The following is a 27,315-nucleotide window of genomic DNA, read 5'->3' as shown; positions in this document are numbered from 1 at the left end:
TTCGCTACGCTCTGTTCTGTTTGATGGATTTACGTGCAGTGAGTGGAATTCAATATCCAGTAGGAACAGGAAAAATAACCAGCATTTCCATAGCTGCAACAACATAGTTTAAAAAATATATAAATAATTAAATAAATAAAAAATCACCCATTTACCTTTGATAAATAAGAACTGAAAATATTGAAGTAGCCTGTCATAATCTTCCTCTTTCCAACCACTGGGACAGAGAAGACTATACAACACCCTGCCCACTGATCCCTTTGCTAAATTCTGGGCTCCTCACAACATCCCCAAAAAGGATATTGAGTTGCTTGAGTACGTGCAGAGAAGAGCAACAAAGCTGGTGAAGGAACTAGAAAACAAGAGTTATGAGGAGCTGATGAAGGAACTGGAGTTGGTTAGCCTGAAGAAGAGGAGGCTGAGGGGAGAGGTCACTGCTCTCCACAAATACCTGAAAGGAGGTTGCAGCAGGGAGGATGTTGGTCTGTTTTTTTCAGTTGACAGTGGTTTCAGTGGTAGGACATGAAGAAGCAGTCTCAAGCTGTGCCAGAGGAAGTTTAGACTGGATATCTGGAGAATTTCTTCATGGAGAGGGTGGTCAAGCATTGGCACAGGCTGCCTAAGGAAGTGGTGGAATCCCCGTCCTGGAGGTACGGAGATGTGTGGGTGCATCACTGAGACGCGCGGTTTAGTGATGGGACTTGGAAGATCAAGTTGATGGTTGGACTTGATAATCTTGAAGGCCTTTTCCAACTTAAATGATTCTACGGTTTGAATTTAGCAGAATCCTCTAGCTCTCCTACTAAAGCCTCACGATGGATAATCCTGTAAGTGCAACACTAAAGCTAAACAAATTCAGGCTCCAAATGAAACATATTTAACATTGTGACTAATTCACCATTGTCCTCATAGAAGCGTGGATTTCAGGAGAAAACAACAGCCTTTAATCGAGCCTGAATATTATTATGTTAAAAACTGTTCTCATGAAGTAAGGGTACAGTCTACCTCAGATTTCAAGCGTGGCTATCCCAGATGGGAGACCTAAGCCTTCTTCGTTCAAGTTATAGCAATGGACCAATTAAGATTCCTTTATGTAATAACTCTTGAAGCTTTAAGAGGCAAATGGAAGGCTGTCTTTATTATGGACTGGTTTTCAGGGAACTGACTTGTTTCACCTGTAAGCAAGAGGCAGCAAGCAGGGGAAGTGAGAAGACCTATAGCAAATACAGACTGTAGAAAGAATTCTCTACGTGATACAGAATTCACAGGAAAGACATGTTTGAAATACATCAGGCAAAGGAAAAATCTCAAGATAGTTTTTCCTGTACGCAAAAAAGTAGGGTCATTCCTCATATCAGAAGTCCACTGAACAAATACCCTACACAGCTTCTTCTCCTAAATAAGCAACATCGTAAGGTCTGAGAAGTTTTCCAGACAGATCAGCCCATCCTGTAATTCAAGTACTTACAGGTTTGATAAATAATTAAAAGAGGCGGGTTCTCTAACCTCTTTAAACACGTCAGACTAGCTGACAGAAACAGACCCCACCAAAGCCTTAAAAGAAACTCTGACATGAGAGAAAGATAGATGGTTTGCTGTGCTTTTGGACTGTTTCCAATGCTTTATTTCATTTACAGGAACTCCAAGGCATAATAAAATTGCACCATTTTCCTCCACAAAGCTCCCAAACGTAACAATATTTTACGTTCCATTTCTCACTCTAGAGAGCTCCTTATATCAGGGCTCTAACAAGGCTAACATAACTCCTTTTTTCTTTGCAGGACAGTTTATTAATGTGGTAGCAGGGATCACATCTCTGAACAATAGTCCTAGAATTAAGAATTGGAGAATGTGTACAATATGGCTTATGGCTCATATCTTCGTCTGCTGTATTTTATCTTTAGCTGTAGAAATGCAAGTAAAATGAAATTTAGTTAAGAAATATGGAGTCCGCTGGTTTGAAAGGGTTTTCATGCTTTAACTCTCCAAAGAGCTTTCTTAAGTATTGTTCTCATGTTCCCCTACCAGAGAGACTCCTGAGGCAAAACAGGATCTGCTGTGAATCAGCCATGAAATACCACTCCCATTTCTAAATGGCACAGATCACATTACATCAACACCTCAATTATAAGTTATTTTCAAGCAGTTGGTATTTCAATAAAAGGGAAAGTTTTACCTTCTGTTTTTGTGTTGGTTTTAAAATAAGAATCCTTTCTTCAGGAAAACAGTTTTATCTGTGATTCTTCCCCAAAGAAACAAGCATAGATTTTGAATGCCAGTAGCATGCTGTTTAAAGAAACATTTCACAAAATTTGTTTGGATAGTTTTTCACCTACTGAACTATACATGGGAAGAATGCTACGGGACCAGTTAGCCCATAATTTTGGAAGCAATCCTGAATGAATGGATATATTACAGTGAATAAAGATTCTCTTAGAAAAGCACTAGCAGTAAGTATCTTAACTTAAAACTACTGAAGAACATCCTAAAGAAACTCTATGGCAAATTATTCCTTTACAACTTCTACTCTACCTACATCTGAGTTAAAAAATGGAACTACAGTGTGGAATTATTACGTGCTTTGAAGTGACATGTACCAGGAATGTACCAAAACAAAACAACCCACAACACAAATCACTAAGGCTGGCACTCTGAAAAAAAAAAATAATAATAATAAAAAAAAAAAAAAAATATATATATATATATATATGTTCTTCATACACACACAGACGTTTTGCTATTACTGTGGCAAAACAGATGCCCCAACAACTCGGTGCAATAGAAATACCAAGCTGAAGAAAAGAATTACAGAAAAAATAATCCAAGATACATGTGCTACAGAAAAAAACCTTTTGTTACAAAACATGAACAGATTAACTTCTGTTGTCAAAAGCCAAGAGAACATTCAATTTGATACAAACCTATTCTTGCAACACCATGTTCTTCATACTTAAATAATACAGGCAATGATACCATTAAATACAAAATGACTTAATAAGTGAAGTGTAGCTGAAAGTAAGAGGCTGTTAAGGTTAAAACAGCTGAAAAGGAATACATTAGACTTGTCCTAAAGGAGTTCCTTTGGAAATTCATCCGTTTTGATACGACTGCTCACATGCCAGATGTAACTGCTGCAGTCTACTACTGACTGCAGCTAGTTAATGCAAAAAAAAAAAAAAAAAAAAAAAGTATTTATCAGTATAGTGGAGACAAAGTTCTGTTTCTTAATTAAATCAAATTAAATCATAGAACGACTTGGGTGGGAAGAGACCTTAAAGATCATCTAAATCCACCACCCCCATAGGCAGAGATGCTGCCCACTAGATCAGGTTGGCCAAGGCCCCATCAAGCCTTGCCTTGAACACCTCTAGGGATGAGGCATCTACAGCTTCTCTGGACAACCTGTTCCAGTGCCTCACCACCCTCTGAGTGAAGAATTTCCTCCTAACTTCTAATCTAAATCTCCCCTCTTTCAGTTTAAGACCATTCGCCCTTGTTCTATCATTATCTGCCTGTGCAAAGAGTACTTCTCTATCATTTTTGTAAGACCCCTTTAAATACTGAAAAGCTGCAATGAGGTCACCCCAGAGCCTTCTCTTTTCCAGGCTGAACAGCCCCAGCTCTCTCAGCCTTTCTTCACAGGAGAGGTGCTCCAGCCCTCTGACCAACTACGTGGCTTTCCTCTTGACCTGCTCTAACAGGTCCACATCCTTCTTGTGCTGGGGGCCCCACACATGGTACTCCAGGGAGGGCCTCACAAAGGCAGAGCAGAGGGGGACAATCACCTCCCTCGACCTGCTGGTCACACCTCTGTTGATGCAGCCCAGGATGCAGTTGGCCTGCTAGGCTGCAAGCACACACTGCTGGCTCATGTTGAGCTTTCCATCCACAAGAACCCCCAAGACCTTCTCTGCAGGGCTGCTCTCAATGAGTTCTTCTCCCAGTCTGTCCTCATGCCTAGGATTGCCCTGACCCAGGTGCAGCACCTTGCACTTGGACTTGTTGAACCTCATTAGGTTCACATGAGCCCACTTCTCAAGCTTGTCTAGGTAGTAGAACACATTCCAGCGATTTTATAAGGTAAAATGAAATGACATAGGCAAGGTGAAATAGCCATTCAGAAGCATCACCCCTACCTTCAGTCTCAAAAGGGTATCTGTGGAAGCACAAAGCTCGAGAATAAAATTATGATCTTATAAATGCCACAGAATATTCTCTGCACTATTTCATACCCACACAAACACATCTTGTAATATGAAAAACTAATGTGGCAGGAGACGGTAGTATGAACTAAACAGGAATGTGATAATAAAGCAACATCAAAAAATGAGGGGTCTGTAGGAGAAAAACAGAATTATGGTGAAACAAAGAATAAAGCATGTTATCTCATCCCTTTATCAGAAATAGCTGATACTGTCTTGCTTGGTACCAAGTTGACCATGAGCCAGCAATGCAATGTACCCTCACCACTAAAGTGGCTAACAGTACTGAGGGCTGCATTTGCAGCTAGCAGCAAGTTGGGCAGGAGCGTTAATCGGCTTGAGGGCAAGACGGCTCCGAAGAGAGATCTGAATAGGCTACATCAATGTGCTTCATCCAGTTGTATGGGCACTCAACAAGGCTAAATGCTGGGAGCTGCACTTGGGTCCACAACGTGAGAATTAAAGCTGTGTTTCTGCAGTAGAAAATTCCACTAATCTTGCATATTCAGAAGTAATTGCACAGGCACAACAGTGTGTGGGGGTACGTTAAGCAGATAAGGGAGAAACAAGCATCAGGCAGTAGGGGATATAAGGCCATTATACACTTTTGTTGTGTGCTCCTGCTTGCAGGACGTCCACCACTGCAATCATGAATAAACATGTTACTTCTCTGAGATCCTCGCCTGAGCCTGTGTTATTGGCTGCAGATTGCTTCTCACAATGACAATCGTATGCTGCAGTATATGCTTGGGGAAGAGTGGCTGGAAATCCACCCAGCAAAAAGGACCTGGGGGTGTTTGTCGACTCCTGGCTGAACATAAGCCAGCAGTGTGCTCAGGTGGCCAAGAAGCCCAATTTCTGATAGACTGGCCTCTATCAGAAATAGTGTGGCCAGCAGAGCTAGGGAATGGATTGTCCCTCTGTACATGGCACTGGTGAGAGCACATGTTGAGTATTGTGTTCATTTTTGGGCCCCTCACTACAAGATAGATATTGACTGGCTGGAACACATTCAAAGAGCAATGAAGCTGGTGAAAGGACTGGAAGACATATGAGAAGTGATTGAGGGAATCGGGCTTGTTTAGCCTGGAGAAAAGGAGGCTGAGGGGAGACCTTATGGCTCTCTACAACTATCTGAAAGGAGGATGCAGCGAGGTGGGCGTCAGTTGCTCTTCTCACATGGCAAGTGATAAGATGTAAGGCAATGGCCTCAAGTTGTACCAGGGGAGGTTGAGGTTGGTTATCAGGAAGAATTTATTAATGGAAAAGGTGGTTAGGCATTGTAACAGGCTGCCCATTGAGGCAGTGGAGCTGCCATCCCTGGAGGTATGTAAGAGAGATGTGGACATGGTGCTTAGGGACATGGTTTATTGGTGGACTTGTAGCACCTGGTGGATGGTTGGACTTGATGATCTCATGAGTTTTTTCCAACCTAAATAATTCAATGATTAGGAAGAGCACTGCCAGCATGTCAAGGGAGGTGGCCCTTCCTCTCTGCTCTGTACTGGTAAAGCCATAATATTAAGCACTATGTACAGTTCTGGGCTCCCTGGGAAAAGAAAGACATGGACACGCTGGAGCAAGTCCAACAAAGGGCCACCAAGGTTATTAAAGGGCCAGAACATCTCTCATATGAGGTGAGTCTGAGAGAGCCAGGATGGTTCAGCGAGGACCTTCTCAAGGTATGTAAATACTTGATGGGAGGGCATAAAGGAGATGGAGCAAGTAGTGCCTACTGATAGGACAGGAGGCAACAGTCAGGATTTAAAACACATGAAATTCCATCTGAACACAAGAAAACATTTCTTTTTACTGTGAGCCTAGTCAAACACTGGAAGAGGTTGCTCAGCAAAGTTGTGGAGTTTCCTTCTGTGGAGATACTCAAAACCTGACTTGACACCATCCCGTGCAACCTGTTCTAGTTCACCGTATTTGAGCAGTGGGGTTGGATGAGATGATCTCCTGAGGCTCCTTCTAACTTCCATGATTCCCTGATTCTGTCTGTTTGGATTCTGGAGATCACAATATACATGGAAATCGTTTAGAATCTAGGTCTTAGAGAATGAGTTAGGTGGCAATAAATAATTCAGGCTGTTACAGGAAAATGCAAGAGAAACACTAGCACCACAAAATGGTTAAACTATGAGCTTAGAACTATTTTGACTAACGTACTGTTTTGTATTTCATACGTCATTCAAAATTGGCTCATCAGGTACCAAGGATTAGCTCCTGCTACTTGGAACAAGGGGAATGGAACAAAGAAAAAGCAGCACTCTCTGAACAGATGCTAGAAAGTCTTCTAACTGGGTTAAAAAGAAGAGTGCAAACAAAAGCCAGTGTTGTTCTCTGTTAGACTATGGTGGGAAAACAGAAGATGGATTCATGTTTCCTTAGCAAGTCTTACATAACTGATTATAGCATACCTGAATTGAAATCATACCTATCCTTTTTCTGGAAGGAAGACCAAGAGAAGATGGAAATCCACATAGGCCACTATTGCAACCATTGGGGATGCTGGGAGGGAGGTACAGAGGAAGACAACAATAAGAATGTGCACATTCACTTATGTTCAGGTGCGTAGCCAAATGGGGTTTAAAACAGGGCTTTTATTAAAATATTTGTAAGAGGAGGGGGACAATGAACCTCCAGCCAGGCATATTCCTTCAAGAGTTCATAGCTGGTGACTCACAGGGATCCTGGCATTGACTTGGAAGATACAAATTTGTAACATGATTAAGGACCTTTCAGCTCTTAACCACTGATTCAATTGCAGAATGCTATACTTCCAAAAATCATGTGTATTCTGGTTAATTTAATGAAACTGAACTTTCTTCTATGAAGCAGAAACTGCCATAAGCAGAACACCAGCTTGTATTTAATGTACTTTCAACTACATACTCCAAATCCCCAGGGATATTTCACGTATACACATTGGCAAGATCCACAGTGCCTTAGATTCCTATAGTCTTCAATTTGTGAATTATTAAACCTTGCCTGTCACTTCTGTTGGCATTGTACTCCATTACAACACAAACCCATTTACATGCAAAGCAATTGCTACTCTCCCCTAGCAACAAAGTCTGCAGTTACACAGCACACAGGGTGCATAACCCAGACTAGAGAGCAAAACACAAAGTTCCCTGAAAATAAATTTACTGCATGTCATGCCAAAAAATGTTTTATTGTCTGACAAACCAAAAAATAAGGGGAAAAAAATAAATTTTCTAAATTAATAGTAGAGAATGGTATGTGGAGTTTTAGTTCCAGTCCAGTTCTTTTAAGTTTTAATGAGGAAGCTATTAAGAAGATTGAAACAGTAAAATTTAATTTCCATCCCAAACTAGATGACTCAGCAATATACTACATTTAGATTCTTGGTTTTTGTGTGTTTGTTTTTTGTTTGTTTTGGTTGGTTGGTTGGTTTGGCCTGTAATTTCACATAAGAATTTTAGATTGGAAAGGAGTGCAGAAGTAATCACAGACTTCTCTAACATCAAGAGGCTGTTAGAGTTTTACTATCACACAGGAGATGTTTTAAATAACACTAGGACTAAGGGTAAACGTTCTTGTACTAGTCTAAAACACTAGCTTTAGGCCTATAAGCAAATTCACTTACAAGAGCAGTCATTCCATAACCCAATTATAATACATTTAACAGCTTTATTGTGGAGATTACCCAGCTGTATCCCACTGATAAAACAAGACTGAAACTATCCTAGTGCAAGGCAATTTGCAGAAACAGTTTTCACACAACATGAAGGCACAATTATCTTGAAATCTGGGCACTTCCCCCTCCTACAAATGCCATATTGACAGTGGTTAAAAAAAAAAAAAAAAAAAAGGCAGGTGAAAATAAAAATAACCTTTGCCTCTATAAAAATGGGCCATCAGTAACCTAAAGCATAAGGAATGGGAGAAGAACTTAGCTGAAGAGACAATTCAAATAAACAGCATCTTTAAGATTTTTATTGTTCTAACAACTGCAGTTACCAAGTGCGAACATTTCAAGTTGTGTCTGGAAATTTTAGTGACGAGAACAGTTTTGCTACTTTTTCTCTCTTGCCACTGCTGCCTGCATCACAGGAAGTGAACTGATTCCCTCTTTATTCACATTGACAAGAGCCGCAACAACCTGTAGCCACAAAGGTATTCTCTTCTTTCTAAAATGCGTTCCTAGGAGTACATCTCAACTGCATTTAAAAAATATTTACGAATTTATACCATTTTAGACAGATTTCTTGGTAATGCTCCACATTTAAAGGGATTGGGCAAACAAGATATTAAGCCAATTTTCTTTTATCTAAGGATAAGATTTGTGAAATTGTAATCCCTGGGTTTTACAAAACAGTTCTTGTTAATTCCAAGGAGGTCACCAGCACCCAAATAAAAATACCCAAGGGCTAACAGAGATGTTAATAGGATTTTAAAAGGAAACCTGGACTTTTCTGTCCTGTCTGGATTACAAGTATAGCTAAAATCATTCGCAAGTAACTTTGATCTATTTTTCTCCCCAAACTTACAATTCAGGGGCATCTATGCAAAATAATCAAGCCCAGCAGTCTTCCAAGACTCCCAACAACCTTAACTATGCTACAGTCTTTCAAATATGGAAAGACCTTTTGGCCGGAAATCACTTCTGAATATTTTTCAGTCCACGGGCTCATTCTTTGATCTTTGGAAATTTAATCTTTAATCTTTGGAAATTTAGCTTATTGACAATAGGCCCTTTTTCTTCATTAACTTTTGAAGACACTCTGGAGTAACCTGGGATTCCGAAACTGAAAGCCACTAACTCATGTGTGTCTAGTCACCAGGAAAGCATCCAAAGTATGGGAGGTGGTGTGGTTTTACCCGGCTGGACAGCTGATTTCCACCATAACCATTCTCACTTCCCCTCCTCAGAAGAAGAGGGGGAGTGGGAGGAAGAAGAGAGAAGAAGATGGAGAAAGGATGAGAAAAATACAACTCAAGGGGTCAAGGGTTGAAATAAGGACAGGGAGATCACTCAACAATTGTTGTCATGGGGAAAAAAAAAAAAAACTGGCATAGGGAGATTAATATAATCTATTACCTATTACCAACAGGATAGAGCAATGAGAAACTAAAAGCAAACTAAAAACACCTTTCCCCCATCCACTCTCTTCTATGTCCCCCTCTCCTCCCCCAAGTGGCACAGGGGAATGGGACAATGGGGGCCGCAGTCAGTCCCTAACACTTTGCCTCTGCCACTCCTTCTCAGTCACTCTCCATCCCTGCTCCCTGTGGGGTCCCTCCCACGGGATGCCATCCTTCCTGAACTGAGCCTGTGGGGGCTGCCCACAGGCAGCAGCTCTCCAAGCACTGCTCCCACATGGCTCCGTACCACGGGGTCCATCCCCAGGAGCAAACTGCTCCAGCACGGGTCCCCCACGGCTGGGCGGCAGCTCCCCCCAGACCCCCTGCTCCTGCAGGGGCTCCTCTCCATGGGCTGCAGCTCCGGCCCGGGGCCTGCTCCTGCGGGGGCTCTCCATGGGCCGCAGCCTCCTCCAGGCCACATCCATTTGCTCCACCGGGGGCTCCTCCACCCATGGGGGGGCTGCAGCGTGGAGATCTGCTCCATGTGGGACCCATGGGCTGGGCCTCTCCACAGGCTGCAGGGGAACTGCTGCTGCCTGCCTGGAGCACCTCCTGCCCTCCTGCACTGGCTTTGGGGTCTGCAGGGCTGCTTCTCACTCCTCTCTCCCAGCTGCTGTTGTATAGCAGTTTTTTTCCCTTCCTTAAATTTGGTCTCACAGAGGTGCAACCAGTGTGTTCCTTTGGCTCGCTCTGGCCAGCAGCAGGTCCCTTTGGAGCCAGCTGATACCAGCATTTACATGGACCAACTTCTGGACTTTTCCACAGAAACTCCGCCTGCAGCCCCTCACAACCAAAACCTTACCACGTAAACCCAATACAGTAGGGACCATTGTAGTTGACATCCATTTTTGTAATCTCTGAAAAGTCGGTCAAGATTTCAATGTCCTGAAAACAATGTTCTTCATGTGTGACATCTCCAAGTCAGAAGCTGAATCCCATTTGGAAGAAAGCGTGTGGGAAGCTTAAAACATTGCTGTTTACTATATAATTATTGTGTGAAATGGTAAAGTTCATTAGTCTCCGAGACTGTCAAGCACTTACTACCAAAAGACTCAAATTGCCTTCTCAATATTTTAAACGCAGTGATTTTAGTTAATTTATCTGAACGTGTTAACCTTACCCAGCATTTTTAATTTCAGACTTTCCCAAATGAAAAGGAATGTTGTAGCACTAATCAAAACAATGAAATAGCTCCATCAATATTATCATATTATAAAGCATTAAGATAGCTTTGTCATGCCTAGCTGAAAGTCAAAGGTTAAATTGTTGGTTATTAGCAATAATGTACCACATTCATTTTTCTTTACAAAAAGACTGGACAAGTAACAAATTCATCAAATCATAGAATATCTTGAGTTGGAAGGGACCCACAAGGATCACAGAGTCCCAATCCTGGTTCCACACAGGACCACCCTAAAATGAAACCATGTCTGAATGTGTTGTCCAAACACTTCTTGAACTCCATCAGGCTTGGTGCCATGACCACTTCCCTGGGAAGCCTGTTCCAGTGCCCGACAACCAGTTGGTGAAGAACCTTCTCCCAGTATCCACCCTGAACCTCATCTGTGACAGGTTCATGCCATTTGCTTGGTCCCAGAATGGAGCCCTGTGGAACCCCACTAGTGAGTGGCCACCAGCCTGATGTAACCCCATTTACTCTAACTCTTTGAGACCAACCCATCAACCAGTTGTTCACCACTCGTATTATGTATTTACCTAGCTGTAAGATAGACATTTTGCCCAGAACGATACTGGGGGAAACTTTACTGAAATCCAAAAACATAAACTGGCTTCTGTTGGTCAACTAGGTGGGTGACCTTATCATAAAAGGAAATTAAGTTCATTAAGCAGAACCTTCCCCTCATGACCCCATGTTGGCTGTGACCAATGACTGTATTGTCTTTCAGGTGTTTTGCAGTAACTCTCGGAAAAAACTTCACTATAATTTTATGAGGGACTGAAATGAGATTGACAGATCCATAGTTACCAGGGTCTTCTTTCTGTTCCAGTTTTCAAAAAGGGCAAATGTTTGTTAGCTTCCAGTCACGTGGGACCTCTCCAGTTTGCTTTGCCAAACAAGAGCTGTAATTACTAAATTAGTCATTTACAGATACCTTTACCATTTCCTTCTTAGGAAAAGACCCTTCCTAAGAATACAGTTGTGGGGGTTTTGTTTGTTTGTCTTCCTGCAATTTATTATAGTGTTCCTGAACATTCCAAGTCAAAACCCTAAAAATAATAAGCCTTAAATATCTATTTAAAGACTACATACATTTATTTAGGTTCATGTATTCTAGTATTCTTACCTTAATCAATGGAGACCGATAAAGAAAATAGATTATTTCTTTAATAAACTGGGGCTGAGAGGGATGAACTTGCACTAATGTAAGGCTGCTTCTGTGAGGCACCCCTATAGGCATGCAAAATAAGTTTCTTAGTAGAAAGAAGTTGTGCTACTGCAACTTATCAAAAGAGCAGTGTTGTTCTCTGTGGCTTCAATTCTGTAAAAATTTAAAAGTCTAATATCTATGCAAGAAAATTTATTGGCATAAAATTAAAAGAATTAAAAGAAAAAAAAAGTTCTAGAATCGGTATACAAACCTCAATCTTAGAAGATTTCTTCCTTCTGCTGACTTTAATGTTTCACAGCACATTTGGTGGACCCACGAGATTAGCAGACCCCTTCTCGCTCTATTGCCTCATTCCACTCTCCTCAACTAAAATGACAACGCTTACCCCAAATAAACACCTCCTCTCTCCTTCATCAGCTGCCCGTATCCCCACGTTCAACCTCAAGTGTTTTTTTTTTTTTTTGCCATTCAGACGCCACAGGCGTAATCCCCATGCAAAGCCCCATCCCCGAGCCCCTTCCAGCCGCCCCTCGCCCTGGCACGGGCACAGCCACGGCCCCGCAGCGCCCGGCCGGGCCACAGCAGGGAGGAGGCGGCGCAGGGCAGGGCTGCTGCTGCCGCCCGCGCCCCGTCCCCTCGGGCTCGTCGCCCCGCCGTCCCGCTCCCTCCCTCCCTCCCTCACTCACCCCGCGCCGGCCGTGCCGCGGCCCCCGGCGCTCTCCATGCCCGGCCCCGCCGTTGCCATGGCCCCGCCTCGGGGCGCAGCGTGGCGGCGGAACCCGCTGCCGCCACCCCGCCCCGCTCGGAGCGATGGAGCCGCGCACGCGCGACACCGGGGCCGCCTGAGGGCGGAGCGCGGCCCCTCGGGTCCCTCCTCCTCCTCCTCCTCCTCCTCCTCCTCGGGAGGAAGGCTGGCTGCGGCCGAGCTACCGCGCCTGTCCCCAGCAGAGCCCCGGGTCCCTCCGCACCATGATGTCGGCGCTGCTCAGCCTGCCCCGCTGCCGCAGGTACTGCAGGACGCGAGGCCGCTGCCGCCAGGTGACGCGGACCCCGTACTGCTCCTGCGGGGTGTCCGCCACCAGCACCGCCGCCGCCTCCCCGGGCCCGCAGAGCTCAGCGCCGGGCGGTGACGGGGCGCTGCTGCACCTCCCGCCCCGCACAGGAGGCTCTGGAGTGCCGATGTCCGGTGGGCTGAAGGCTGCTGGCCCCACAGGCTGGGGAGCGGGCTCTGGGGGTGTTTCCTCACCGCTCTGGGAGCTGTCCACCCAAACGCTGTTGTGTGGTGCCCTGCTGTTCTCGCACCGGCCCTGAGGGTGCTGTGCCTTCCGCCCTGCGAGATTCAGCGCGTCTGGGGAGCAGGCTGCGCGTCCTTCCGAACTCTCGAAAGTTAAAGGAGGGAATTTGCAGGCTGCAGGTCTTTGACAAGCTCCCCTCGCGCAAGGCAGCCCGTGGTTGGCATCCTGCTTCTGCGCTTTGCAAGCACCACGATGCTTCTTCTGAAATGCTTTCAAGACCAACGACTTGGTTGTTTCAAATTGTGCGCAGACCTGAAGGTCAAGACATAAGAAAATAAAAAGAGTTTTCTCCAAAGGAACAACAACCTCATTCTACTTCCCCACCCATCCCATCTGTCTTCAGTGCGTTGATTAAATGCATAGGATGGTCTGCAGCAAAGCAAAACAGTCATTAACCTTGCTGGTAAGCATGAGACACCTCTGAACTTCAAAGTTATGTTCTGACACTTCCCTCTCTAAAGAAAGTGGGTAGCAAGTGAGCTTACTCTGGTAACTTACAAAAGAACACAAGATTTCGGATTTAAAGAAAAATCTAAATCACTTAACTGGCATCTACACCTTTAACTCCTGCAGATTTAAAATAGTTCAGGCCTGGATCCTGTGTCCTGTGTCATAAATTCAATGAACCACATCCTCAGTGTTCCTGAACAGGCAGAGTTTCGATACAAAGTGATTTAAACAACACCCACTTCATTTTATCACCTTAGATTACACTAATTAAGCCTTCACAGTATTTCCCCAAAACACCTTTGCCCCAAACACAGAGTTAACCTCTATATTCTAGAAGAGCAGATCACTGCAATTGCCAATTCTAAAATCAGCTGTCCATAGAAGATGGTCAAAGTTAACAATCTGTATTTCCTTGGAAGACTTGGACTCTTACTCACAACCTGAAAATCTTTCTGTTACCGTAGTCTTTATCTTCCTGGGTCTCAAAAAAAAGGTTGAGTTTCTCACAATTTATTTTTCCTTAGAGCATGCCAAACTGGCTTCTAGTTATGACAACCACAGACCCCTTTTAGCACTCTCACGTTACTACATAGTCCCTCAAAAACTAAGTTCAAGTTAACTACAGGTAGTGATTGTCTGTTGTACATCTGAACTGCTGGAATGCAAAGCCACTGTGCAGGAAAACACAGTAATGATTCCCTAATAACTGCATCCCAGCACACACTTAAAAGAATGAACCACGCTGACTTTGAGGGTATGACTTCCTTGCTTCAGAAAACATGTCAGGTAGACTTTACCTGGTATTAAAGACTTAACACCAAGATGAGCAGAAACTCAGCTGCCACTGAAACAACTGACATCCATCTGCAGAAGAATCTGCAGGAAGTAACAAACGTACCAGGATTTTTGAAATGCAATACTGTTTAGAAACAAAGAATAACGTGGACATTTTCATCTCTTCCAAACAGAAAACATAGTTCTTCACAGTAGTTATTGCACACAGCATTGCAGAAGCCATAGAGCTAACACACCGATATAAAAAGTAAAAAAATTGAACAAGTTCTATTTCAAGGCTAAAGCATAACAAAAATAACTCTGTGTCTCCAGGGCTAAAGGAATGTTTCTTGTACAGTTGAAACAACACTTTTTGAGCCTGCTTTGTAAAGAATGCAGAATATCCTGAGTTGGAAGGGACCCACAAGGATCATCAAGTCCAACTCCTGGGTCCCCAAAGGATCACCCAAAAAAATCAGCCTGTATGTCTGACAGCGCTACCTAAATGCTTCTTGAACTCCATCAGACTTGGTGCCATGACCATTTCCCTGGGGAGCCTATTCCAGTGCCTGATGACCCTCTTTGTGAAGAACCTTTTGCTGATAGGCAGCCTGAACTGCCTCATCACAGCTTTATGCCATTTCCTTGGGTCCTATTGCTGGTCACCAGAGAGAAGAGATCAGTGCCTGCCCTCTGCTTCCCCTTGTGAGGAAGCTGTAGACCATAATGAGGTCTCCCCTCAATCTTCTCTTCTCCAGACTGAAGAAACAAAGTGACTTTAGCTGCTCCATATACATCTTGTCCTCTAGACCCTTCACCATCTTTGTAGCTCTCAAAGCACAGAGACTCAAGCAGAAATAACACTTAAACAAAGCTCCCCTAGGAGATAACTATTGTTGGAACAGCGTGTGTATAGAGACACATATACCTAGGAACACACATATATAGGAACAGCCTGTATTTGCAGCAGCCATTTACTTTAAAAAAAATAATAATAAATCTTTGCATTACATAATATACGGACTATCTCAGGACACTGCAACAGTCCCTGGAATATTCTTTCAGACTAGAAAGAAGCCCATCAGAAGAACAATACGGAGAGAAACTATTCAAAACACACAGAATGGAAAATAAGGCAGGTTAAAACAAGTTATTTTGAAGCGAAGACCTCTGGTCCCTAAAATGAGTAGTGCCAGATTTAAACAAGACACCTAGTATTTTAACATGTAACATTTAGATTTCAGCAATTTCAAGCAGAAAGGCAATAAATAAAAATCCCCCAAAGAATATTTCTTATGTATAGGGTTTTCAGTTGCTATAGAAAGCATTTTCTTCATCAGAAGACAAACAGGAATAGTAATCAGTATACACTGTGCAGTGTTATGCCTTCAAATACCCAAAATCTTGTAGTTTGCTTGTAATTAGAATGTGAAGCAACTCACGTGTTTATTTAGGCTTAAGGCATTTATAATCAATTCAGGTCCACGCTACTAATTTTGCATATCCAGGACAGACAGCTTTTTTTTCCTGAGTCGTGTGACTTGTGGGAGAAACTCTAAGACTGTTGCTGTGGGACACAGGGGAAAGGATAACTTATACCAACCCAGGCAGCAGAGGTATTCTTGTCTATAGGTTTTGTAGGAACATGTCTTGGATTCTCAGCCAAAGGTTGTGGAGTTTCACAGCAATGGATGGGTCCCTCCCATGGTTCCTCAAGGAATACCAGTTCTGTTTTCCTGGCATTGCGGGTACGCTTCTTCTTCGGAGGCATCAAAAGATATGGTAAAGCCGCTTAGAAACCTCATGACGCTTGCTAGAACCAACTGGAGAAAGACAAAAGCACTCTGAGAAGATGCTAAAGCGCTCTCAAATCTGTAGAAGACAAATAAACGCATTTGAAGACAAGCTTGTTTGTAAACCTCAGATATAAGTTTTAAGAGAAATAAAACGCACAGCAGTATTGTGTATATATCACCAATAGCTTTTAAGCTTTCTGCCAAATTCCAGGCAAATTTAGCAAGTGCACCGCAGAACAGATAATTAAAATGTTCCGAAGCTTCACAAAAGCAGATAGGCAAATAGGTTGGGGCAGACAGTCAGACAAACAAAACAAAAACGTTGTTAACTGCAGAAAGAGTTCTGAAGCAGCACTTTGAGCAAGACGTGACGTTATAGGAGAGACCAGTTTCTTGCAAAAACACGTATTTTAAATACGCAAACCAGACAAACTTGCATAGGCACGCTCATAGAGGTATTTTAGAAGCAATCTGAAAGGCACCCACACGCAGCAAGACCTGACTGAAATACTGAAATAGGGAACCCCCTAGGTTCAGAAGCGGCTTGGTCACTGACAATTTCCAGTTTCTGGCCGCCCGTCAGCGCCCTCCCGCCACACGGCGCTGCCGTTGCCTAACGGCCCCCGTGCGCCCCGGCCGCCCCCCCGGGCCCGGCGCCGCTCCCCTGAGGCGAGCGAACGGCGCCGGCCGCGGCCGCGCTCCGGATCCGGATCCCAGCCGGGCCCCGCCTCCCGCCGCCAGCCCGGGCGCGGCCCCTCATTGGCCCGGGCGGGCACGTGACGGCCGCGAGCCGCCGGGCGCCAAATTCAAACGGGGGACCCGGAGCTGAGCCGAGCCGAGCCGAGCGGTGCCGCGGGGCCGGCAGCGCCGCCGGGGCTCCCTCCGCCACTCCGGCCCTGCCCCGCGGTGAGTGCTGCCCGCCCGGCCACGGGGGGAGAGGGGGGTGCCCGGGGCGGGGGTGAGGCCTCCCCGGGAGGAGCGGGGCCCTGGGTGCCGCAGCTCGGGGCCGCCGGGCAGCCCCGGCGCCCCGCCACGCTGGGCGCCGCCTCGGCTTTTTGTCCCCGGGGCTCTATTTTACTTATTTATTATTTATTTTTAACTCACGCAGGAGGCTTACTGGCAGTTTTCTTGCTTACTGGCAGGCCCTGTCAAATCCACCGATGCCAAATATCTTCGTTAAGAATTCTTGTCTAAAATCTTACCTAAATCGTTTCTTATCTCAAGGTTTTGGGATTTGAGTCGTATGCTGCCCTGTGACAAGCTTGCCCGATGCTACAGAATTCTACAGCAGGAATAACTGGAGCGTTTACTACACATTTATTTCAAAGCATCTAGCCTCTGCTGCTTTTATTATGTGCTTTTATGGTATCCAGGGCAATCTCTGCTGCCCAAATCTTACACCATCTGCTAAATCCCCTTTTCTCTCATGTTGCGTGATCTGCTTACAGCAATAAGATGTAAGGATCAGGGCTGCTATTTCTGTGTTACAGCTTCTCATCCCTCCAGCTTGCTGGCTGATGCTGATCAAACCACTTTACAGCTAAGTCTTAGCATCCCTTTCTGCAAAGCAGATACACGTACTTTCCTTCCCTGTTAGGTACTCTATGACTCTGAACTTCTGATATAAATTATCTGCTTTGCAAATATCTCTCCTGTCCTGCTTACACAAGATGTGAATAAGAGAATTACGAGAATTACAGGACTATTTTCCCATAGCTTGGTCAATCTTGTTAAAAGTTTTCAATTCCTTTTTTTTTTTTTTTTTTTTTCCTAGCAGTGTAATTACTGGTGATTACACATGCGCTGTGGAAGGCCTGTGGCAATTTGCTGCATCTTTCTTTTCTATTCCTGCCATCTTCACTCTTACGTTATATCTTTTGTTTTGCAGGACTTATTCTTCCCGTTTTCAATGGAGAGTGACTGTACGGATCAATAATGAGGACCAGCCCTCGCAGGCCCTTAATTCTCAAAAGACGGAAGCTGGCCCTTCCACAGAAGGATGCACCCAGTACTTCAGCAAGAGATGAGCAGGATGGTCAGGGACAAAAGACATCTAAGCAGGAGCACAGCCAAGAGGACCAACGTGACAGCCAAGGCAGAGACAAAATGGACTCTGGCCTGCAGAAATTCCCAGCAGGAATAAAAATAATCAACCATCCTACCATGCCCAACACACAAGTAGTGGCCATCCCTGCAAATGCTGATATTCAGAGCATCATAGAAGCCCTTACAGCAAAAGGAAAAGAATGTGGAAATAATGGGCCCAACAAGTTCATTCTCATTAGCAGTGGGGGCACCTCTTGTTCATCAGGTTCAGGACTGTCGCAGCATCTCCCCTCAGAGAAACCTGGTGCAGCGATCAAGGCTGCTGATGGTCAAGTAAGAGAGAAGAATGTCATGCAGACACCTGGGCTTGCAGGAGGGACAACGACCTGGCACTCAGGAGTTGATTCTGTGGTTGCACAGGAACAGGAGAGCACCAGTATGTAACTCTTACCCTTTCCTTCATCATGATAGATGGGCAAAGTTGTGCAAAGTGGGACAATGAGTGGGACAATGGATCTCAGTATGCAGTAAATTGTTAAATTATTTACAAAATAGCTGTATATATGTAGCGAAATCTGAAGGGTCCCTGTGGATATGTTTTTGGTGGAAGAGACAGGTCTGGCATATGAAGGTGTGTACCAAGGCAAAATTTTAGTGCTAAGGGAAAAAGAAGTGGGGTTGGTTTAAGGGAATCTAGTCTATTAGAACAAAATACTAAGCAAAGAAGTGATGGATGGAATCAAGACAAGCATGAAGTACTCTAGTCAGTGACAAAACACAGGAGCCTGGAGCTCTGAAAGAGAAATGTTTCCCATCCTTTCATAACTAAGTGGCAAGTCCATTTTTTCTTGACTGTCACATGAAGTTGATGGGCAAACGTTAGAAGTAGCATAGTTTTTACTTTGACTCACTGCTTAAATCGTATTTGTAACTTAAAATAGCTATGTAGCTTTTGTCTATGGCAAACTTTATCCTGCCGCCTGACAGGAACCCACATACTGTTCTAGTTAGTAGATATATTGTTACAAACAGACTCACTAGAAACAATAAAACTGCAGTAGTTTTCCATTGTTGCTATTGAAAAACCCTGAAAACATGGAGCTTCTGACTTGGGTCTTGTGCTTAGTCTTTCTTTCTTTCTATGGTGGCATAAAGTGGTTTATGCCACCACTTTCCTTGGCCTTTGCTTAATGGGTTCATCTTTTAGCTGAAAATGCTTGAATTCTTGAAGTACTGGAGTTAACACTGTCCTGTTTTGATTGAGAGCAATAGTCTGGTTTGATTGTTTTGTTTTGTGTCTTTTTTTTTTTTTTTTTTTTTTTTTTTTTTTTTAAGGCTTCAGCTTTTTTCAGGAATTGGGCAGATTCTCATGCAATCAGGAATTTAAGGTATATGCACAAGAAGCTTTAGCTTTGCAGTATCATCTTGTCCTTATCGTGACACAGGGATACCTTTTTGAGCAGTGTGATTAGCGCCTTACATTTGGCATTAAGGTGAAGGAAGAGGATTACTTGTGAGTAAGCAGAGTTATGGGCTTGTTATCCCGACAGGCAGTGGCGAGACAATGAGCTCTGTGCTGGATAATAGTCTCACTAACATCCAGTGGCTGGGGAAGATGAGAACTGATGGACTAAGTCCCTGTTCTGTGAAGCAAGATATGGAGAAAGAGAACCAGATACCTCTGCAGGAAAAAATCAAGGTAAGCAGGCAAAGGCAACATAGTGTGCACTGAAACTCTTCATAGGGATGCAATTCATGTGGATTAGAAGACTTGCAAGAACTAGATGTGACCAACTCTAAGTAACCTGATATTGCCTCTTACTGATTTTGAATAGCAGGACAGAGTATCCAGCTCTTTTTGTCAGCTCTTTGAGCACTCATGTATTGTTTTTTCTGTCTCAGACTGAAGAAGATTCTGCTGCTGTTGCCATTCCTACCTCCTCTTCTTCCTCCTCCTCCTCATGGCAGGATTCAATATCAGAACGACCTCCTTACTCATACATGGCCATGATCCAGTTTGCCATCAATAGCACTGAGAGGAAGCGTATGACTCTAAAGGACATCTATACCTGGATTGAGGATCATTTCCCATATTTTAAACACGTGGCTAAGCCAGGTTGGAAGGTAACAAGTAGGCCCTCAAGTTGCTGTGGGCCTCAGGGTGGTACAGTCATAAGCTTTCTGGGCGAAAATGAAAAGTTGTTCCCCAGCCTGCAGAGCAAGAAGGAAAGTAATTTAAACATCCCACCCCAAATACTCTCTCATTCCAGGTGTTCCCCCTTCAACTTCTTGTATCCTTTTTCTTGTGCTACATAGGCAGGATGGTGGGATGTTTGATCGTTGCAGTAAGAATAGGGCTCTCGAGTAAAGAGAGTAAGAGACTTATGGTAAGGTTGGCTGGGTATGCAGTGAATATGAAGGTCCACATTGTCTGGACTTTGAAATGGAGTCTCCTCTGCCAGAGCAGTCATGTCTGAAGTAAGCCCTACAGTCCTGATAACAAAACTTCTGCTATTCAATTTCTCTCCCTTGTTCCTTTTTCTTCAGAACTCCATACGGCACAACCTGTCCCTTCATGATATGTTTGTCCGTGAGACATCTGCTAATGGTAAAATCTCATTTTGGACTATTCACCCTGATGCCAACCGTTGCCTAACGTTGGACCAAGTGTTTAAGGTGAGTGCCTCATGCAGAGAAAATGGAGCAGCCTATCCAGTCCATACTAGACAGGCACCTTAATTTAAAAGGAAATTTAAGCTACTTTGACATCAGCTTCTCTGTAAAAGCTGGACTCAGTCCTGACAAACAGATGAATACTGTATTTGAAAGAAAAAGTGCTGTGGCTTTTGCTGCTGGAGCTTTTCTGGGATGCATTTAATTCTTCGGGTGGTGTACCAAAAGTAAAAGTGAGTTAGTTCAACCTGTTTCCATGGGCCTGCAACAAACTTCTAGTGAGAAGCTTTCCACTGAAGTGGGCTAGCAGTTCTTGTGTTGACTAGACAGCCACAGGATGGAATTGTACTGTCCCACTGTCCCAGCCAGGTATTTTAGGAAGTACCATTTCTATAGAAGAAACAGCTTGCAGGTCTGGTACAGGCATGTTTAGTCTTTTGTGTTTTCTGCAGTGGGTGGGCAGATTTACTCTGGTTTGCTTGAATTATACGAGGATTAAACTGTCCCATTTCCCTCCCCCCCTCTCGTTGATAACTTCCTCTTATTTTCTTATTTTTTTTTCTCCCTCTCAATGCCTTGTTGCTACCAGCCGCTGGACTTGGGGTCACCAACATCGCCTGAGCACTCTGAATCAGTAAGACTTTCCCCCTGGCTCGGGGCTTGGGCTTCCATTCTCCTCTTGCCCGTCACTGAAGGAAAAGACAAGAGATCTGGGGAGGGGGGACTGGGTCACTGCTGCACCTGGTCATACACTCTGTGCACGCCCTTTCTGGGGAAAGGTGTTGAGCCAAAGGTTGATTGCCTTCAGGTGATATGGTCTCTATACAGCTTGGCTAGAGCTGTACAACTTTGAGCAACTAAAAATCTACTGCTGAAATAGGATGCAGTGGGCACCAGCAGGCTTCAGAGAAAGCTAAGACAGGGTTTGGGTACAATCCTAATCTGTGGCAGCAGTCCCACTCTGTTCTGGGTCTCGCAACCAGAGAGAATGGGATCCCTCTGTGCTCCTTGTTTCATTTGGAACCCAGCTGCACTGTGACTCTTAGAAGGATAAACCCATTTACTGTCCATGCATTCAGCAATTTTAACAATGATGGATTTACAATGAGCCAGTAAGACACTTTTCTGTTACCACTACAGTCCTGGCCCTCATTCCGTCTGCTTTGACCTCTGATTCCTGTGTTGCCTCTGATATTCCACTTGAACTTCAGGTCTACGGTTTGTATGGAAATCAAATACACAATAAATGTATGCTGTTCAACTTTCCTCAGGCACTGAGGGCACTGGAACAAGGTCAGTTCTACAGCAGAGTACACAGCTGGATCAGCTATTTCGTGCCATTTCCTTCTTTTTTGACTGGTAGCTAGCTTTGAGATGGCATGACCACAAAACAGCAAGTGTTGCAGAGAGAGAGACAGCGTGATTGCTGGGTGCTAACAGCTGCTTTTCCTGTAATTAGCTCAGCACAGGCTTCTGGATTTGCAGTTCTGAATGAGACAACGGAATAAATATGAATTCTTCTCTTTAAATCTTTTCCTCCTTCCTCTCATCTTCCTTATTTTACAATGTCTACAGCAGCAAAAGCGACATGTTCCAGATCTTCAGAAGAACGTGGGAAGCAGCAGCAGCAAAACTGAACCCCAGAATGCACGTAAGTGTCTACATCAGCTGAGGCCAAAGAGAACCATTCTCATAAATCTTAGGCACTCTCCCAGGTTCTCGTAGGAATAAAGTAGAGATTTTTATCCAGCTTTGCCTGCTTACAGACTTCCTAGAGCTGCTCCCATCTGTCAGGTTTAGAGCTGAATGTAGAGCTACAGTCTCTAAGAGGATGGGAGGGAACCGGGTGTTCAAACTGAGTGAGAGTAGAATTTCCCCAACTTGAGGACTAGGATCTGTATGAGAGGCTGTATTTTCCTCTTCATCAGGCCTTCTGGCTTGGGATTTGTATCCTCAAAACTAACAGAAAAGGCAGGTGAACCTGTCTCTGATAAAATGGTTATTTGGGGGTATTTAGAAGTACTTTCTGTTAGGTATCTGATTTTTCCAGAGGTGGTAGAAGAAGGGCAGGAGGCTAACAAATCCATTCTTTTCCCTTCCAGGCCGAAAGATGAAGCCTTTGCTTCCTCGCATCAACTCCTACCTGGTTCCAATCCAGTTTCCTGTGAGTCAGCCTCTTGTGTTGCAGCCTTCTATGAAGGTTCCTCTATCCATGGCCCAGGGAGCATCCCTCAACAGCTCGGAGACCTTCCAGTGCAATAAACGCGTGCGCATTGCACCAAAGGTTGTTTTTAATCCCTGCTTTTGGGGGGCTGGGATGGAATGGGGTGTGTTGTATTTTGTTTTCTCCATAGCTGCTGTTTTCCACGGACTGTGTTCTTTACATGGTTCCTTTGTGTATCTTTACTGGGTCCTCCAAGTTTATGGCTAGGAACCAACCAGTGGTGATCCTTGCTGTCCTTTTCTGTCTGTAGGGTCAGCGTTAACTGCTAGTTGACTTGCTGTTAAGGACGTTACTTTAATTCAGTGGAGGAGTGGGCACTCTGGACTGCGTGGTCCAGACTGTCTTTTTCCTACTGCTCAGATGTGAGTAAGTAGGAATGGGAAAAATAGCTTTGTTCTGCCCCTAAAGCACTCCGAATTTCATAGCTCTGAAGAGTCAGCCTAAATATAGGGCACTGCTTTTGAAAGAGCATTTACTTGCACGTAGACTCTTCCCAGAGATTTTCAGTATCTGCTATTTGCCAATTGTGGAGTTCTCAGTTATTCTGGGCTGAAGAAAAAACAGCTATTAAACAGGGCTTACTCTTCACATCTTACTGACTCACTGTCTTGGATGCTTAGGCATTGTCAAGCTTTTCCATCCTTTCTAACCTTAATCTTGTTTTCCTTCTTGTTCCTGTTGCTTTATATTCTCTCCTGCTGTGATTTGTCTCTTCCTTGTGTTTTTTTCTTCTAATAACCTCAACATTTCTTTCTTTTTTCCTTGGTTTCTGGGAAAACTGTCCCCATTCATTTTGTCATTGCATATGCACGTAATGTAAGGAGGAATCAAAACCATAAATATGTGGCACTTCTCCTGCCTGTCCTTCTAGAAATTGCTCATTGCAGAAGTACTCTGAAGGGCATGACTTCCAGTCACTTACCCATTGTGATCTGTAGGCTCCTCTGTATCAATTTCACAGGAAGATCAATGTTTATCCATTGTTATTGCTATTTCTTTCTCCTTTTACCTGTTCTGCTGTCCTTTACTACTAGTCTTTCTTTATTTTTTTTTTCCACTGCCACTTGTATTTTAAATGGGTTAGATTCTTGCTAACTGACTGCATATCACTTTTGTCTCTTTGTAGATGTCACTCTCTATGGATGAGTCATCCTCTTTGCCTGTGGCTATTGTCAAGGAAGAGAGTCAATGTGATGAAGGCCTATTTTCTCAAACCCATTCTCTAAAGGAGAGCAGCTCCCAACCCGGTGAGGAATTGGCTTCTTTCCCTGAGACTCGCTGTATAAAAGAAGAGGAGGTCTCACAGCTGGATGATTGGTTGTCCCCCTTTGCCTCAACCCTAACTGTAAAGGAAGAGCCAGCCTTGTTCCTCCCAGTCTCAGCTGCAACTGAGAAGAAACATTTCACCGCACTGAAGTCACCATCTAAGAGTTTTTCTGACACGTTAGTTATAAAGAGACGTGAGAGGCGGGAAATGAGCAGATCCAGAAGGAAACAGCAGCTAGCACTGCCTTGCTCTGAAGAGCCTGTCCTCATTTTGCCAGAGAGCAATGACTTTGACCCTTTCCGGTTAGGGGCAGACTTACCCTTCCTGCAGGAAAGCCAGGCTCCAGAGAATGTATCGCAGCTCAGCTGCCTGCAGGGGGAAGAGGGGCCTTTCAAAACACCAGTCAAAGAGATGTTCAACAAATTGCCAGTTTCTTCCACTCCCAGCAAAGTCCCAGAAAATGCTACTCCCCCACTAGGAGGCCTTGATCCCTGGAAGTCTGCATCGTTGGCCAAGGAAAGTAATGAGCTGGATTTCAGTCCAGTGAGAACCCTTCAGTTGCCATTTGCGCCCCTCCAGGAGAACCAGGACTTGCTGGGTTTTAACAGCACACCCCTTAAAAATCCTCTCTTTGAGTCCCCTCGGGAACTGCTCAATGCAGACTCAAGTGACATGGTGCATGGCCCCCTCACAAGCTCTCCAGCTTTTACTAATGAATCTACCAAGCAGTTGTCTGTTGAACTGCCAGCTTCTGGCTTTACTGAAAACCGGTCACTCATGGAGGGCCTGATCTTGGACACTATGAATGACAGTTTGAGCAAAATCCTTCTAGATATCAGCTTTCCTGGTCTTGAGGATGAAAATCTAGGAACGGACATTAGTTGGTCTCAGCTCATACCTGAACTGAAGTAAACTGGCCAGAGGGATGAATTTGGCTTATTTTGATATTATAGAAAGCACTCTCCTCTTCTGAGATCTATTCACATAGTCTAAAAAGACTGTCTGCTTTTGACTAATTCCCTTGTTTATGGGAATAGTGGGCACTATTGACTCCTGCTAAGCTGGGAGACAGGCCCATTGGCTGCTATGAACTCCCTTTTTGAGATGCAATAGACTATTTATGTGGGATAAGATAGCCTCTCTCCAAGGACTCTCATCTTTAGTACCAGGTTAGAGAGGTTCTTTCGGGAAAACATCTAGATAGACCCTGAATGGAATTGGCTACTCAAGGGATCAGAGAGAGATACCCCTCAGTTATGTCCGATAGAAAAGGCCCTGAGAACTTTCTCTTAGCTCTGTCCTTATTTCCCTTTGCTTTGTTCTCCTCTTATTTAGCATCTTTTGTGTAGTTCTAATGGCTGTAAATATTGTACATTCCTTACACTAGCTCTTAATTATAATAGTAATTTTATTCTTGTAGGATTATCATGGGAATATTTGGGCTGGTAAAGGGTTTGACTTAGTCTTGTCCGTGTGTCCCACTTGTCCTGTACTCTTCTACCCTAGATGAGAGCCCAAAATACTATTTTCTTCTTTGACCTAAGAAACCCATTGGCCTAGGCTGTTTTGAATGTTGCTGGCACACAGATCTGAAAAATCATCTACACGTGACTGAGTGACTACCCAAGTTAAACAGAACCTAGGGGACTAGGTAGAGTCACTGTTGCAGTAAGATGGGCTTTTATTGAATGGTTAAACCAGTCCTCATTATATCATCAATTGAAAAATGTTTTTAAAAAATAATAAAATACCAATATTGGCAAGTGAATGCCAACATTTTCACTGAAAAGTGATCTCTGGAAGCACAAGGTATGTTTCTAAGTGCAATAGGGTGACTCATCCCAGTTCTCTAGAACTCGTTTCAAAAGAGGAAATTGGTATGGAAAAGACCTAATCCTTCTGCTTACAGTCAAATAATGGCTCACGCATCTACATATGCAATAAAGTTTCTCTGGGAGCACAGTTGAGTGTTGTCTTTACTGCTGCCACTTTTAGTAGCATGTTTAGGCTGGATGATGGTATGAACAGTTAATTTTATTTATTTATTTTATTTATTTATTTTGCTTGCCTGACATATGCCCTGGATCTTAGTTCTGGAAATAAGGCTAGATTGCTATGGGAGAGGAGAGGATCAATGAGAAGAGGATGCGTTTAGTATTGCTTTGTATTTAAAAGAAACTTTTCATGTACAGGTGATGCTTTGATAGCAAGGGTTGTTTATAAAATAGTTTCAGTAGCAGGCAAGGCAACCACAGCCATCACCTGGGCAAACTGTTCAATTTATGTATTGGTCTATGTTTACAAGAGGTTAGGAGCACATTGCCTCAAATGATTCCACAAAATTAAGTGAGCTTCCTTGGTACTGTGCCAATGATAGTCCATGGAAATATCTCACTGCCTAACATCAGGAAGTTATGAAATTTTCTTTCACCCCTAGGCAACGTGGTTTCTTGAAATCTTTGTTCTATCTGAAGCACTGAGGGTGGGGGCAGAAATATTTTGAGTAGTCATAGAGCACAAAAAGGTGGAAAAAGAAAAAGGAAGAGAGAGAGGCCAAGCACGTACTAAATGCATTTTACTCACTGCTGTATCACAAGAAAGCAGCTCCACTAGAGAAGCTGAGGGAAAGTGCACTAGTTTATATCCCCTGTTTTGGAATGCTTAATATTTGTCTGATCTCTGGTCTGTCTTGTTCAATGATGTGGTACAAAATGTGTGTTTTTGTTTTTTGTTTAAAAAAAAAAAAAAAAACATGCAGCAAATCTGTTTTTGGTGGGCTAGAGAACTAGATCTGTGGGGATCAGTGTGTTGAGGTTTTTTGTTTGGTTTTGATTTAATTTCTTCTGTTAGACAACAGTTAGCTTATGCCTGCAGTGCAGGATCTCATTTTTGTTTTCCCTCTTTGAAAGAGTTGTGGTTTTTTTTGTTTGTTTGTTTGTTTTTTGTTTTTTGTTTTTTTTTTTTTAATCTAAATGTTATACAAATACAGCTAATCATTGTATGAATTCTTTTAAGCTTTTGTTTTCAACCACAGGCAACACAAGTGCTGTCTAGATTAGTGAGAATCTACTGGACAATTTTCTGTTGTCATTGTTTTCTGTTTGTCTTCAGTTCTTATAAAT

The 27,315-nt window shown here is 43.7% G+C and overlaps 3 protein-coding genes across 6 annotated transcripts in view; 1 reads left to right on the top strand and 2 right to left on the bottom strand.

Moving 5' to 3' along the window:
* The window catches only part of TULP3 (TUB like protein 3), a 34,286-nt gene extending 21,829 nt beyond the window's left edge, over positions 1–12,457 (bottom strand). Inside the window, exon 1 of one of the 2 annotated variants that reach the window (XM_032191063.1) lies at positions 12,355–12,457. In XM_032191063.1, coding sequence (XP_032046954.1) covers positions 12,355–12,413 — 59 coding nt within the window. In that variant the 5' untranslated portion in view covers positions 12,414–12,457. Of the gene's footprint in view, positions 1–11,918; positions 12,243–12,354 lie in introns of those variants that run through there. The other variant, XM_032191072.1, reaches the window with a different exon arrangement.
* Positions 532–26,139, top strand: FOXM1 (forkhead box M1). 2 transcript variants are annotated; one of them, XM_032191060.1, is made up of 9 exons: positions 532–594; positions 18,045–18,465; positions 19,580–19,728; positions 19,932–20,153; positions 20,577–20,705; positions 21,292–21,336; positions 22,278–22,353; positions 22,805–22,986; positions 24,053–26,139. In XM_032191060.1, the coding sequence occupies exons 1-9, from the start codon at positions 586–588 to the stop codon at positions 25,103–25,105; spliced, it is 2,286 nt and encodes a 761-aa protein (XP_032046951.1). In that variant the 5' UTR covers positions 532–585; the 3' UTR covers positions 25,106–26,139. The 2 variants fall into 2 exon arrangements, with proteins under 2 accessions (XP_032046951.1, XP_032046944.1); XM_032191053.1 differs by lacking the exon at positions 532–594 and adding an exon at positions 16,856–16,889 and having other exon boundaries at positions 17,872–18,465.
* RHNO1 (RAD9-HUS1-RAD1 interacting nuclear orphan 1) lies at positions 12,543–16,673 on the bottom strand. Of its 2 annotated transcripts, none has more exons than XM_032191086.1 (3): positions 16,470–16,673; positions 15,791–16,010; positions 12,543–13,215 (listed from the first exon to the last, which is right to left on the bottom strand). In XM_032191086.1, exons 2-3 carry the CDS (start codon positions 15,956–15,958, stop codon positions 12,595–12,597), a joined length of 789 nt encoding a protein of 262 aa, XP_032046977.1. In that variant the 5' UTR covers positions 15,959–16,010; positions 16,470–16,673; the 3' UTR covers positions 12,543–12,594. The 2 variants fall into 2 exon arrangements, with proteins under 2 accessions (XP_032046977.1, XP_032046988.1); XM_032191097.1 differs by having other exon boundaries at positions 16,540–16,673.
* Positions 26,140–27,315: the final 1,176 nt, after the last annotated feature.

The sequence above is a fragment of the Aythya fuligula genome, chromosome 1 (genome assembly GCF_009819795.1).
Source record: "Aythya fuligula isolate bAytFul2 chromosome 1, bAytFul2.pri, whole genome shotgun sequence".
Lineage (NCBI taxonomy): Eukaryota > Metazoa > Chordata > Aves > Anseriformes > Anatidae > Aythya > Aythya fuligula.
The sequence above is the reverse complement of the archived record's forward strand: the minus strand, read 5'-3'. Positions and strand labels throughout refer to the sequence as shown.

What these genes read in the sequence shown, in the direction of transcription:
- RHNO1 (XM_032191086.1), bottom strand. Translation starts at nt 15,958, where the DNA reads ATGCCTCCGAAGAAGAAGCGTACCCGCAATGCCAGGAAAACAGAACTG. An exon ending in AGAATACCTCTGCTGCCTGG is followed by an intron (nt 13,216 to 15,790) that starts GTTGGTATAAGT and finishes CTTGACCTTCAG; the next exon opens with GTCTGCGCACAATTTGAAAC.
- FOXM1 (XM_032191053.1), top strand. Translation starts at nt 17,919, where the DNA reads ATGAGGACCAGCCCTCGCAGGCCCTTAATTCTCAAAAGACGGAAGCTG. An exon ending in TGGCTAAGCCAGGTTGGAAG is followed by an intron (nt 20,154 to 20,576) that starts GTAACAAGTAGG and finishes CTTTTTCTTCAG; the next exon opens with AACTCCATACGGCACAACCT. An exon ending in AACTGAACCCCAGAATGCAC is followed by an intron (nt 22,354 to 22,804) that starts GTAAGTGTCTAC and finishes TTTCCCTTCCAG; the next exon opens with GCCGAAAGATGAAGCCTTTG.